The sequence below is a fragment of the Hypanus sabinus genome, chromosome 14 (genome assembly GCF_030144855.1).
Source record: "Hypanus sabinus isolate sHypSab1 chromosome 14, sHypSab1.hap1, whole genome shotgun sequence".
NCBI lineage: Eukaryota > Metazoa > Chordata > Chondrichthyes > Myliobatiformes > Dasyatidae > Hypanus > Hypanus sabinus.
The window spans coordinates 51,295,234-51,309,581 of NC_082719.1; the positions used below are offsets into that span (position 1 = coordinate 51,295,234).

At 38.1% G+C, this 14,348-nt stretch overlaps 1 protein-coding gene across 9 annotated transcripts in view; it reads right to left on the reverse strand.

The window, feature by feature from the left end:
* The window catches only part of fryl (furry homolog, like), a 346,929-nt gene that overhangs the window by 3,591 nt on the left and 328,990 nt on the right, over nt 1-14,348 (reverse strand). For all 9 annotated transcript variants that reach the window (XM_059989161.1, XM_059989159.1, XM_059989158.1 and 6 more), the window contains one exon: nt 12,591-12,701. In XM_059989161.1, coding sequence (XP_059845144.1) covers nt 12,591-12,701 — 111 coding nt within the window. The remainder of the gene's footprint in view (nt 1-12,590; nt 12,702-14,348) is intronic.

Consider the following 14,348-nt stretch of genomic DNA (forward strand, 5'->3'; position numbering starts at 1 on the left):
CAAGAGCCTAAGTACTGTGGTTTGGCACTCTTTTGCTTTATCATGTGCCTCAATTTTACTTCTAAATTGTTTCAATTTCTCCATTGATGAGCACAATTGTATTTTAATGCATTCTTTTTAAACAATATTTTGTATAATTTAGGTATCCAAAATGGTGCTCTATTGGATTGTTGTGGGGATGTTTGGAAAAAAAAAAATCCAACATAATCAATGATAAAATCCAAATGTTTGCTCATACCTTTGGATTGATTTTTCAGTTAAAAAAACACAAACTGCTGGTGGAGCTCTGCTGGTCCTGATTCAAATAATTTTATAACCAGGATGTCAGCAAAAAGAGAGCAGGGAAGGTAGATTAGCTTAACATTAGCTTAATTTGAATCCTTTTGCCCTTTCACTCTATCAGTATATTTAGAATACATGGACTTCTATCCCATCATCTAAGTCATTAAGACTGAAAATGATTGGAACCCCAGGTCATCTCCAGTGATCTCCATGTGCTTAACATGTGGATTCCTTTACAGTGGAGAACCCCAAAGTAGACTGGGTAACCATGTGCTTCCAGTTGCCTGTATCTTTTAATTCTCTATCCACTCTCACTCTTAAACTGTTATGAGGAGCAAAAGAAATTCCAGAACCCCATCTTCTATCCAGGCACATTGCTGAATCCTGATATCTGCAATTCCACATAGCTATCTTTTCCTGATTTCCAGCATTTGCAGAATCACTTGTATTTCTGCTTTCCTGTTTGTGTCAAGAGTTGATGAGTTCCAGTGTAAGATTATTTACCTGTCACATTAATTATGGCTATCTCTGTCTATAACTTTCAACCAAATTTTTTGGGAAGATATATTTTTAAATGGACCACAAAAATGTAAATTATCTTTGTGTCTTGAGTGCTGTGGAATGTGAATGTCAAAAGGCATTTATAAACTTAATAATCTGATTGCATCAACAAGTTTGACAGTCAGTTGATCTGAGGGATAGAGACTCGGTGGCCTGTCAAAGTAGTTCTGTGGGTCCAGACGATTGGTTAGGATAAGCCAGCTCGTGTTTGCTGGGCTATGACAGATGTCAGACAGCAATAAGCAACGTGGTACATGGCAGGCAGAAGCAAATGGGTAACAAAGTGGCTATGCCAATAATGCATTCTCTCTCTCTCTCTCTCTCTCTCTAAACAAATGCTACCTAACTGCTGAGCATTTCTAGTAATCTCTTTTCATTTTGGAAAATTATGGTAAGGGTGTCTTTAATATCTTATCTACTCCCTTTAAATCTCTGGGAAGAAAAACATTTGGAGAAAAACAAGGGTCAGATGGGTCTATTGAGGAATATAGGGTAGAAACAAAGGAGCTTAAGAAGGGGCTGAGAAGAGCATGAAGGGAGTATGAGAAGGCCTTGGCGAGTAGGGTAAAGGAAAACCCCAAGGCATTCTTCAATTATGTCAAGAACAAAAGGATGACAGGAGTGAAGGTAGGATCAATTAGAGATAAGTGGGAAGATGTGCCTGGAGGCTGTGGAAGTGAGCGAGGTCCTCAATGAATACTCCTCTTCGGTATTCACCAATGAGAGGAAACTTGATGACGGTGAGAACAATATGAGTGAGGTTGATGTTCTGGAGCATGTTGATATTAAGGGAGAGGAGGTGTTGGAGTTGTTAAAATACATTAGAACGGGTAAGTCCCCGGGGCCTGACAGAATATTCCCCAGGCTGCTCCACGAGGTAAGGGAAGAGATTGCTGAACCTCTGGCTAGGATCTTTATGTCCTCGTTGTCCACGGGAATGGTACCAGAGGATTGGATGTTAGCGAATGTTGTCCCCTTGTTCAGAAAAGGTAGTAGGGATAGTCCAGGTAATTATAGACCAGTGAGCCTTACGTCTGTGGTGGGAAAGCTGTTGGAAAAGATTCTTAGAGATAGGATCTGTGGGCATTTAGAGAATCATGGTCTGATCAGGGACAGTCAGCATGGCTTTGTGAAGGGCAGATCGTGCCTAACAAGCCTGATAGAGTTCTTTGAGGAGGTGACCAGGCATATAGATGAGGGTAGTACAGTGGATGTGATGCACATGGATTTTAGTAAGGCATTTGACAAGGTTCCACATGGTAGGCTTATTCAGAAAGTCAGAAGGCATGGGATCCAGGGAAGTTTGGCCAGGTGGATTCAGTATTGGCTTGCCTGCAGAAGGCAGAGGGTCGTGGTGGAGGGAGTACATTCAGATTGGAGGGTTGTGACTAGTGGTGTCCCACAAGGATCTGTGTTGGGACCTCTACTTTTCATGATGTTCATTAACGACCTGGATGTGGGGGTAGAAGTGTGAAGTGGTACACTTTGGAAGGACAAACTTCAAGGCAGAGTACAAAGTAAATGGCAGGATACTTGGTAGTGTGGAAGAGCAGAGGGATCTGGGGGTACATGTCCACAGATCCCAGAAAGTTGCCTCACAGGTAGATAGGGTAGTTAAGAAAGCTTATGGGGCGTTAGCTTTCATAAGTCGAGGGATAGAGTTTAAGAGACGCAATGTAATGATGCAGCTCTATAAAACTCTAGTTAGGCCACACTTGGAGTACTGTATCCAGTTCTGGTCGCCTCACTATAGGAAGGATGTGGAAGCACTGGAAAGGGTACAGAGGAGATTTACCAGGATGCTGCCTGGTTTAGAGAGTATGGATTATGATCAGAGATTAAGGGAGTTAGGGCTTTACACTTTGGAGAGGAGGTTGAGAGGAGACATGATAGAGGTGTACAAGATATTAAGAGGAATAGACAGAGTGGACAGCCAGCGCCTCTTCCCCAGGGCACCACTGCTCAGTACAAGTGGATATGTCTTTAAGGCAAGGGGAGGGAAGTTCAAGGGGGATATTAGAGGACTGTTTTTCACTCAGAGAGTGGTTGGTGTGTGGAATGTACTGCCTGAATCAGTGGTGGAGGCAGATACACTAGTGAAGTTTAAGAGACTACTAGACAGGTATATGGAGGAATTTAAGGTGGGGGGGGGTTATATGGGAGGCAGGGTTTGAGGGTTGGAACAACATTGTGGGCTGAAGGGCCTGTAACGTGCTGTACTATTCTATGTTCCATGTCTTGAGAATTTATCACTTTTTAGTGCCCTTATTTACTTCATTACCTTTGTTTCGATTATTGTAATTTTCACATATTTGTGTCCTTACTGAAACGTTGGTGTTGTATTTTATATTTTAAAGTTTATTTTCATACTTTTATTTTGTAGCTATTACCACTGTTAGATAATTTTGCTGCTTATTTCTATCACTCACCAGGATCAACATATATCTATCTATCTCACTCTCTACTCACATTTGTGGTACAGATCCTTCTAGCTGCACATTGCTCTTACTTTAGCCATTAGAGTACTCCCATTTTTGAGATACAAGCCGTTTCTCTGTTCACAATTATTTTACACTATCTGAATGCTCTATTGCAATTTGTCCATTAGCAGATTCACCCACTTAATGAATTCCATTTCAGTCTCATCACTTAGAAGTGATCCTTAATAAAACCTTAACAAAAACCTGGCATTTTAGCAGCTTTTTAGTTCTCTTCCTTTTGTAGACTACACTGAACTCAGTCTTACTATAACAGCTAATGTGATAAATGTGATAATGTGCAAATTTAAGCTCTTAACTTTTAAAGTTTATTACACAGTACAGAAATTGTTCAAGACTATACTGCTAAAAATTTTTGTTTAAGCACATTTAACATAATACAACCACTGTAAAGAATAATGAAGTGACTTAAAAAAGTATTAAAACAATGAAATTTAACATGACAAGTTCAGCAGTATGCTGACAGGAAAGAGAAAGTATATCTGGGAGGCATAAAGGGAGTTCCTGGGGCTCAAAATGAGGATAAAAAATAAAGGAAAAGCATGTGAAGACCAAAAAAAAAATCAAGAGGTGGTTGAAACGCTCTGTAAAAGAACAAACTGAAATTTAGGCTTGAAAGTACAGTCGACCTTCCTTATCCTCGGGCGATTGGTTCTGGGACCCCCTGCGGATACTCAAGTCCCTTATTTAACCTGGTTCAATGCGGTGGTCTTTAGGACCCAGCGGAACCCCGGACTTTATTTAACCTGTCTCAGTCCGGTGGACATTAGGACCCGGCGCAGCTCTGAATCCGCAGTGTTTCTGTTCACAACAATAATCACCATCACGATTGAAAATGAAGTGAAAGTAATAAAGCGATTGAAAAGGTGAAATGCCATTGGAAAAGTATTAGGCTATAGTCGGTCAATGATCGTTACAATTTTTTAAAATGAGTTTTTTAATACATTTTCTACATCGCTACAGATAAAAAACCCCAGATCAAAATGAAGAACATTAATACAGTGCAAAAATAAACATACAATAATATAATACAAAAAAAGATAATTGAGAAAGCACCCAAATTGAAGACATGTAAAATTAGTATCCTCCCCAAGCCCCGCAACAAAAAAAAGAACTCCAGACCAACCACAACACAATATAGAGAGAATAAATCAGGACAATCAAACCCCCAAAACTGTAAATACACTTAGCAACATAAGATATTAATGCCTACTACCAAAAAAAAGGAGCTGAAAGCAAGGGACTGAAAAAAAAACCTTAGTTAAGAGGAAGGTTATGAAAGTACTCAATAAAAGGTCCCCAGACCTTATGGAACTTTATATCCAAATTAAGAACTGAATAATGAATTTTTTCAAGGTCTAAGCAGGACATAATATCATTAAGCCACTGAGCATGCGTGGGCGGGGCAAATTCTCTCCATCTAAAGAGGATTAAATGTCTAGCCAGGAGAGAAGCAAAAGATAATATTCGACACTTAGTCGAACTCAGACGTAAATCTGTCTCACCTAAAAAGCCGAACAAAGCAATTACCATAGATTCCGGACTACAGAGCGCACCTGATTAAAAGCCGCACACTCTAATTTTAGAAAGAAAATCAATTTTGTACTCGTACAGGCCGCACCGGATTTTAAACCACAGGTGACCCACGTTGTAATATGAGATATTTACACAGAAAGATATTACACGTGAGGATTTTTTAACTTTTAATTAAATCCATATGGTAACATAAACAAATATATATTGCAAATGTTTTTTTTCGAACAGTGCCTGTAACACAGCTACTTTTAAATATACATACGTATCGGTAACACACAAATTACGTTGCGTATACTTTTTTACTGAACAGTGCACGAACAACATTCCAATATCTCCTAACGACTGGTAAAAAAAATATATTTACTGCAGCCTACCAGGAAAAGTTATTGATCGCCTTCTTCATCTTCCTCCTGCGCACTAAAACCATCAAAGTCCTCTTCTTCAGTGTCCGAATTGAACAACCTCAGGATCTCGTCACTCACTTCAGTCTCTTCATTGTCACTCTCACTTGAGCGCACGCGGTCCCCTTCATCACGCAGCAGTCCAGCCTTTCGAAACCCACTGGTGATGGTGGATGTTGTGACACGGCTCCACGCATTTAGGATCCACTGGCAGACTTGAGTTAAAGATGCTCTTCGCATGCGTCCTGTTTTGGTAAAGGATTTCTCACCGCTTGTCATCCAAGCCTCCCACTTAACGCGCAGCGCCACTTTAAATGCCCGGTTCACGCTGATGTCCAGTGGCTGCAAATACTTCGTGGTGCCCCCAGGAATCACAGCTGGAATTGAGTTTGTACTCTTGATGGCAGCTTTCACTGAACTTTCATTGTCGGCCGTTTAAAAAATCACCATCGGTGGAAGCTTTAGTCTGGATGCCGTGCAGCTCAGAACACAAGTAAAATGCGTTCTCTCATGGCCACTTGTTTTCAGTGGTCACCTTTTTTATTAACAGTCCAAGTGAGAGGCAGGTCAAACGTACTTCATCCATATTTATGATATCATCTGGCCCGATGGAATTCTCCGCTATCTTTGTTTGAGTGAATGTGTGGAAGTTAGCAAGCTTTTCCTCGTGGTCGGGAGGGAGCTGCTGACACAGAGTCGTGCGTACCCTGACGGACAGGCCTTTTCGTCTCATAAATCTAAAACACCACAATGGCCCACCTCTAAAATCTTCGATTTTCATTTTGGTGGCGATTGCTTTAGCCTTCAGTCTGATCTGCATGGTGGAAACACCGCGGCCGCCTGCTCTCTGTGTGTTAACCCAGTCTTCAAGAAAGTTTTCAAGTTCAGGCCATCAGCTATGATTACCTCTGAAAGCTTTTGTCGTCTTTTTGCATTGACTCAGTTCTTCACGCTGGCGTCTCCACCGTCTCAACATCGATTCATTTATGCCAAGATTATGTGCAGCAGCTTGATTTCCTTCTTCAACCGCCAGATTGATCGCCTTTAACTTAAAAGCTGCATCATATGCTTTTCTTCGAGTGTTTTCCATGTTGATGAGGGTGAGTACAAATAACTGATTTACAATAATTTAATTGTGAAAGTGAGCTTGATTTATCGTACAATTTCATTGGACCTCTGTGAACTACTCATCAATTTTATTGGTCTACTGTTACGAGGCAAAATGTTTTTGGCAGCATGAAAAAAAACATGCATTAGCCGCACCGTAGTATAGGCCGCAGTGTTCAAAGCGTGGGAAAAAAGTAGCGGCTTATAGTCCGGAATTTACAGTAAAGGGTTAGGTTCTAGGTGGTGATTCAGAATATATAACATTATGAAGACATCTTTCCAAAATTTCTCCAAGCTAGGACAAAACCAGTACATATGAATGAGAGAGGCCTCGCCGCTTTTGCATTTATCACAAAGAGGACTAATATTAGGGTAAAATCGAGATAGTTTAGATTTAGACATATGGGCTCTATGAACAACCTTAGATTGTAAAAGGCAATGGCGAGCACAAAGAGAGGTTGAATTAACCGATTTGAGAATCGAGTCCCAAGTCTCATCAGATAAGGAGATACTTAAATCATGCTCCCAGGCCATTCTAATTTTATCCACAGGGGCACGCTGTAAGGATGCTAATTTATCACGAATAAATGATATTAAACCTTGACCTAGTGGATTAATAGAAAGAAATAAATCCATAACATTTTTCTCAGGCATTTCAGGGAAGTTAGGAATTAAAGGATTAATAAAGTGTCTAATTTGGAGATATCTAAAACAATGAGCATTGGGCAGATTGAACTTAGCAGAGAGCTGTTGAAAAGATGCGAAGCGATTATCAATAAAAAGATCTTCAAAATGTCTAATGCCCTTCCTATACCAATCATGGAATGCTGAATCATATGTAGTAGGTAAAAAAAAGGTGATTATGTAAGATAGGGCTAGAAAAGGAAAAACCATGGAAACCATAAAATTTCCTAAACTGAGCCCATATATGCAAAGTGTGTCTAACAAGAGGATTAACAATTAATCTGGACAAACTACTAGGGAAGTGCAGAAATAGATAAATCTTCAGTGGAACTCAACTCCATTGCCACCCAATTAGGGCACTTGGGTTGGCCATGGAAAAAAGACCAGAAGGTAGCACAATGTATATTGGCTGCCCAATAATATAAACAAAAGTTAGGTAAAGCCATGCCATCCTCTTTTTTAGATTTTTGGAGATAAACTTTATTAATTCTAGAGCGCTTATTCTTCCACAGATATGACAAAATAATAGAGTCTAAGGAATCAAAAAAAGATTTAGGAATAAAAATTGGGATTGATTGAAATAAATATAAAAGTTCAGGGAGAACATACATTTTAACAACATTAATACGACTTACCAAAGACAGAGATAGAGATGACCATTGTAACAGACTCTGTTTTATAGTATAGGAAAGATTGGCAAAATTTTCACGAAAAAGATCTTTAAACTTCCTTGTGACTGTAATCCCAAGATAAGTAAATTGATTATGAACTACTTTAAAAGGGAGATCACGGAATGTTAATTCTTATGCTTCTTTATTAATTGGGAAAAGTTCACTCATATAAATTAAGTTTATAGCCAGAGAACTGGCTAAACTGATCAAGAAGTGAAAACATTGGAGGTAAGGATGTAGACGGATTTGAAAGAAAAAGAAATAAGTCATCAGCATAAAGAGAAACTTTATGCTCAACACCCCCTCTCCAAATCCCGGTCAATTCAGGACAGTTTTGAAATGCTATCGCCGAAGGTTCTATAGCCAATTCAAAGAGAAAGAGACATATAGGGCATCCCTGACGGGTGCCACATTTGAGGTTAAATAACTGGTATTTCTGAAAATTAGTCAAAACAGAGGCAGTAGGACACAGATATAGCAATTTGATCCAAGAGATAAAACCTTGACCGAAGTCAAATTTTTCTAAAACTGCAAAAAGGTAGTTCCACTCTATATGATCTAATGCTTTCTCCGCATCGAGGGAAGTAACACATTCAGGAATCCCAGTTGGAGGTGAATATAAAATGTTAAATAAACGCCGAATGTTAAAAAAAGGAAGACGGTTTTTAATAAAACCAGTTTGATCATCAGAAATAATAGAGGGAATAACAGTTTCTAATCTATAAGCCAAAACTTTGGCCAAGATTTTAACATCAACGTCAAGCAAAGAAATTGGCCTATACGAGGAACACTCTGTTGGGTTTTTTCCCCTTTTTTTGTAATAGAATAATAGATGCCTCATTAAAAGAGGGTGGCAATTTACCATAATTAAACGAGTCAGATAATACTGAGAATAACTGAGGAGAAAGAAGTGAAGAGAATGATTTATAAAATTCTACGGGGAACCGATCAGGTCCAGGAGATTTCCCTGAAGACAATGCAGAAATTGCAAAAGATATTTCTTCTGATGATATAGGCGCATTAAGTTTAGCTTTAAAATCAGATGAAAGCGAAGGAATATTCAGATTATTTAAAAAAATGATCAACAGAGATAGTCTCATTCAGAGATTCAGAGGAATAAAGTCGAGAATAAAAATTTTAAAATGCGTCATTGATTTCTAAGTGATCCGATGTAAAGTCTCCATTCTCCTTCCGGATCTTTGTAAAATGTTGTTTGGCTTTGGAACACCTCAGCCGATTGGCTAGAAATTTACCAGATTTGTCACCATGAATATAAAAGCAACTCTTACTTTCAAGAAGTTGGCGTTCGACAGGTTGAGTAGACAGAAGATTAAATTTAGTTTGAAGTTCTACACGCTTCTTGTATAATTCAGGATTCTTAGTTTGAGCATACAGTTGATCCAATTCTTTAATCTGATTAAAGAGGTCTAATCGATCTGCACAGGACTTTCTATTAAAATTTGCTGTATAGGAGATTATTTGACCCCTCAAATATGCTTTCATGGCATCCCAGATAATCTGGGATGACACTTCAGGTGATGTATTGGTGTTAAAATAAAAGGTTATCTGATTCTTAATAAATTTTAGAAAATCATCATCCGATAATAAAGTCAAATCAAACTGCCAGTGTTTATTCCTCTGAGGGAGACCAGGAAAATTTAAAGACAGAGTAACTGGGGCATGGTCAGAAATCAGTATACTTTGATAATCATAAGAATAGACAAATGGAATGAGTTGATTATCGAGTAAGAAGTAGTCAATTCTAGTAAAGGTATGGTGAACATGTGATAAAAAGAATAATCTCTCTCAGTAGGATGAAGGAAACGCCATATATCAGAGATACCATAATTAGAGAGAAAAGAGTGAATAGCTAAGGCAGATTTAGTAGGTAGTCTAGTAACAGAGGACGATCGATCCAAATTAGGATCTAACCAACAAATGAAATCGCCACCCAGTATAAGAGAGTATGAGTTTAAATCTGGTAGTGAGGAGAAAAAACGTTCAAAAAAATTAACATCATCAAAATTGGGAGCATACAGGTTTGCTAGTACAACTTTAGTATTATATAATTTACCAGAAACAATAATAAAACGGCCATTTGTATCAGATATCTTATTATGGAGTTCAAAAGGAATATTTGAATTAATAAGGATGGAGACCCCCTAGCTTTGGCAGTAAAGGATGAATGAAAATGCTGACCCGCCCACTTTGACAAAAGCCGAGAATTATCAAAACTACGAATATGAGTTCTTGAAGGAAAGCAATGTCAGCTTTGAGTTGTTTAATATGTGAGAAGACCTTCCTTCTTTTAACAGGATGATTCAATCCCTTTACATTCCAGCTCACAAATTTAAGAGTATTAACCATTATCGATTGTTAGTGCATAGAAGGTAGCAGGCATATAAAAAAATCAAGCAGTACAATAACAATCTGGGAGCAAAAATGTAAACATAGATCCATAGAATCAAAACAGAGACATGTCCTGAATAACAAAGGAAAACAAAAGAAACAGTGAGTAGTGTTGGAACTGGAGAATCCATCCCACCCTCGCAACCCAAAACTAGACGGCTACCTAAAAAAGCAGCTAGCTCTACCAAAAAAATTAACCCAAATATGACTTCCAGTTCTGTGTCATTAACAAAAGTTCCGTATAAATAATATAGCAAATAATAACTAATTTATGCACTAGAAAACAGAATTACAAATAGGAACAACTTCAACAGAAGTATAAAACTTAATACAAAGAAAATCAGAAGAAAACTAAAACTAACCTACCCGTGAAAAGTTATAAAAGATTGAAAGAAAAAAAAGGAGGGAGAAAAGGGGGAAATTATAAGTTCAAAGAGAAAAAAAAGCAAAACTGAAACTATGAATCAACCAACAGGGAGGCCTTCAATAAAAACTCCAAACTTCCAAAACAAGTTAAAGTCAATTGTAGATCTCTATAGATAAAGTTATACAAAAATAAAATAGATTACACTAGTAAAATCTAAAAGTCCGCAGGGAAACATTAAACTTAGATTATCTATTTAGAAAAAAAGGCACCAAGTTCAGGGAGAGATTGTCTACAGCCCTTAGAGTTTCAATAGATAATGTCTGAATTATTCAAGTTAAGTCTGAGTTCGGAAAAAATAGTTTTACTTCGAGAAGTACTTATCAACCATTTTAAAAGGTCAGGCCGGTTCCGAAGAAGACGAGGTGGCCGCAAGACTTCCAACAAACGCCTCAGCCTCCACTGATTTAAATCACTTATAATCTCCAGTAGTAAGCGTAATTCGAAGATCGGCTGGATTTCGGAGAGAGGGTCTGAATCCGCGATCAAAAAGCGCTTTCATTACACCTTTAAACTCAGTACGCATCTTCAGAACCTGGGGGGCATAATCCTCCACAAAACGAATGACCGTGTTTTGAAAAGCAAAAGTATCTCTGCGGGGTCCCTCCATAATCAAACGGTTTTTCACCTGGTATTGATGAAATAACCGGCTGTGGACGGGAACCCAGAGTTGCACGAGGAACATACATCCTGTGAGCCCTTTCAAGCTCAGGTGGAGTCAGAAGAAACTCTTTCCCGAAAATCTCAGAGAAAATCAGAAAAAAATTCAACGGGAGCGCCCTTTTTGGTGGCCTCTGGCAAACCAAGAATTCATAGATTGCAACGTCTGCTCCGATTTTCAAGATCCACCATTTTGGAAAAAAGTTTACTGTTCTTCTCCTCCAGGTTGGAGCAGAGAGTTTCAAGATATCGAACACGGCGTTTTAAATCTTCAGAAGTTAGTCAATGCGAGATAAATGTTCAGCATGTTCATCTACTCTAGCATTGATCTGATCCAATTTGAAATCCAGCTGGCTGAAAGAAGTTCTAAATTCAGTTCTAAAATCCATTAAAGTATCTTGCCGATGTTGTTCCAAAACAGCGAGAATGTCAGCCGGCAAAGCCGTAGAAGTTTCCTTTTTCCCAGTTTTAGTACTTTTGGTAGCCATTAAAAGATAGATGTGTTCACAGGCAGGTAAAAGAGAACTAATAAAATACCTAACTAAGGTTTAAGAAGGGAGACATATAGTGCAAAGATAGGAAGAATAACGGAGCAAAAGTTCGGAGCGACTAAACAATCGCCATCTTACTGGAACAGTCCTCGTTACAATTTTAATGGATCATGTGAAAGGCCCTGCCCCGATGAAAGCTACAATTATTACTAAGCAACGCAGTGGTTTAATTATTGAAATACATACATTTCTTAAGTGTTTTAGTTGCATAGAAAGGTAAAATATATACTATATACAAAGACAAACATTTGACTAACTGACGCTAAATAATACTGGACGTATCTGTTCCGACTTAAAGACGGACTCAGGAACGGTACTCGTTCATAACCCGGGGACTGCCTGTACTTCTAAATCATCTCTAGATTACTTATAATACCTGATACAATGTAAATGTTATGTAAATAGTTGTTATACTGTATTGTTTAGGGAATAATGACAAGAAAAAGTAGTCTATACATGCTCAAATGACGACTGCTAGAGAGAGAACTTCGGGGTTTTCCCGATCCGCAGTTGGTTGAATCTGCACATGTAGAATCCGCAGATAAGGAGGGCCGACTGTATGGTGAATGTTTCAAATACAATATATTTCATCAGCTTTTTTTTTACAAATTCTGTTATATGTGAGAAAAGAGGAAATTCATAGAATGACCACTGGAGAACAATTATGAGAATAGCTGTTGTCCAATTGTTAAGTAGCAAAGAAGCTGATTTTAACAAAGTTAGACACAATTGGATTGAAGGTGGATAAGCCACCCTGCCAATGATGGGTAGAGAAAGCATAACACTTGATAGCAGAAATTGTTTACCTCAGCCTCTTTCTTGATCATGTCCACTTGATTTATAAGTTTGCAGTAGGCTTGATACAGAAGTAATAGTTGGAAGTGAAGTTTGTATAGCCTTCGACATAACTCCAGCTCCTATAAAAAGTGAACATAGATAAATTAATGCCACAACTTGTTACATGTGAAATAACATGAAGATTTAATGGTGAACTTTCTGCAATATTAAAGGTGGTTACTTACTAATGAACAAAGTAATTCCATCTTAAATAGAGCTGATACGATATAAGCTGATGAAATGCAGATGAAAGCTGAGCCCTTGCATTACACTCACAGATCCAATTCCAGTAAAGCAAGCATAAAAAAAGCACCAATAAAAAGCAGCCAGCATTTGCTATGACAATATTGACCAATACCAAACATTAATTTAAAATACAGATTTCATGAACAAGGCTCTTAACAAATCTCACTGTGGGACTGATATGTGTATGATATGTATAGTAGATACTGCACAGGTATGGTGCTTCCAAGTCATGAAGTAAAAAGTAAAATTTTACATTATTTGGTTTATGGTTCCTGTGTAGTATTATAACATAAAATATGTTATTACTCTCAAAGAGGAAGGATTGTTGGGGTAGGAGAATATGTTCAACTGACTCCACAAAATGCAACTAAATTCTGACCTGCCAGAGATAAAGGCTAGCCAGCTACTAATACCTTACTATCCATTAGGAGTGACCATTTACTCCATTACTATTACAGAAATCAAATCCATCAGTCACCCATCCCCTTCTGCAACCCTTGTCACCACCCCACCAAATCTTACTGTAGACACATAAAACTGACAGAGGACCACATTATAAACCGTGTGCAATACAAAGTTTGGGATATAGGTTCCTAAATATCCACTAAATAACACCAGAAATCATAGTTTAAGGTTAAAACTTGGACAAACCATTCCAGTGTTGACACAGGCTGACCCAGCGCATCTTTAGACTGTGTTGGTTGAAATGCACACAATGCATTTCATTGTATATTTCCATGTACATGTGATAAGTAAATTAATCTGAATGCAAATCATGGAAGATGATGAATACACTAAATAAAATTTAATAATATACCAATCAGTAATAGAAAAAGATGCTAATATCCTATTGAATCAGTAAAAGTATTCTGACTGTGGATTGAACAGAAGTTTACCTTCCAATTCCAGTTTCTTAAGATGTTCTACAAACCAACAGACATTTCACTGTTTTACAAAGATTGCAACAAATGTTGCAAAAATACCAGTCAACCACTGTTCTCTGTTTTCCATCACTACACCAACTTTGGAACTAATTTATCACTCTTCCATGGACTCCAGCTTTTACTTCTACCTTTTGATCATTTTGAACTAAATTAATCAGATTCAATTTTTGCTTAACAATTCATTTTTGATACCAATACTTTTTCTTTCATTGACTTGGTTTGTAATTCTTTAATTTGCCTGTCTCCCTTTTAAATGACGGGCAATGAGCAGCCCAGTAGGCACCAAGTCATAGAGCACTAGCACAAAAACAGACCATCAAATCTGCGCCGACCTGGTTTTCTGCCCAGTCCCACTCACACACACTAGACCATAGTCCTCCATATCTCTCTCATCCATGTATCTATCCAAACTTCTCTTAAATGTTGCAATTCGCATCTAATCACTTCCACAGGTAGTTCAATCCACATTTGCTCTAGCTCTGGGTAAGGTAACTGCTTCAGAATTCCCTTTAAATATCTAAACTTTAACTTTTAACC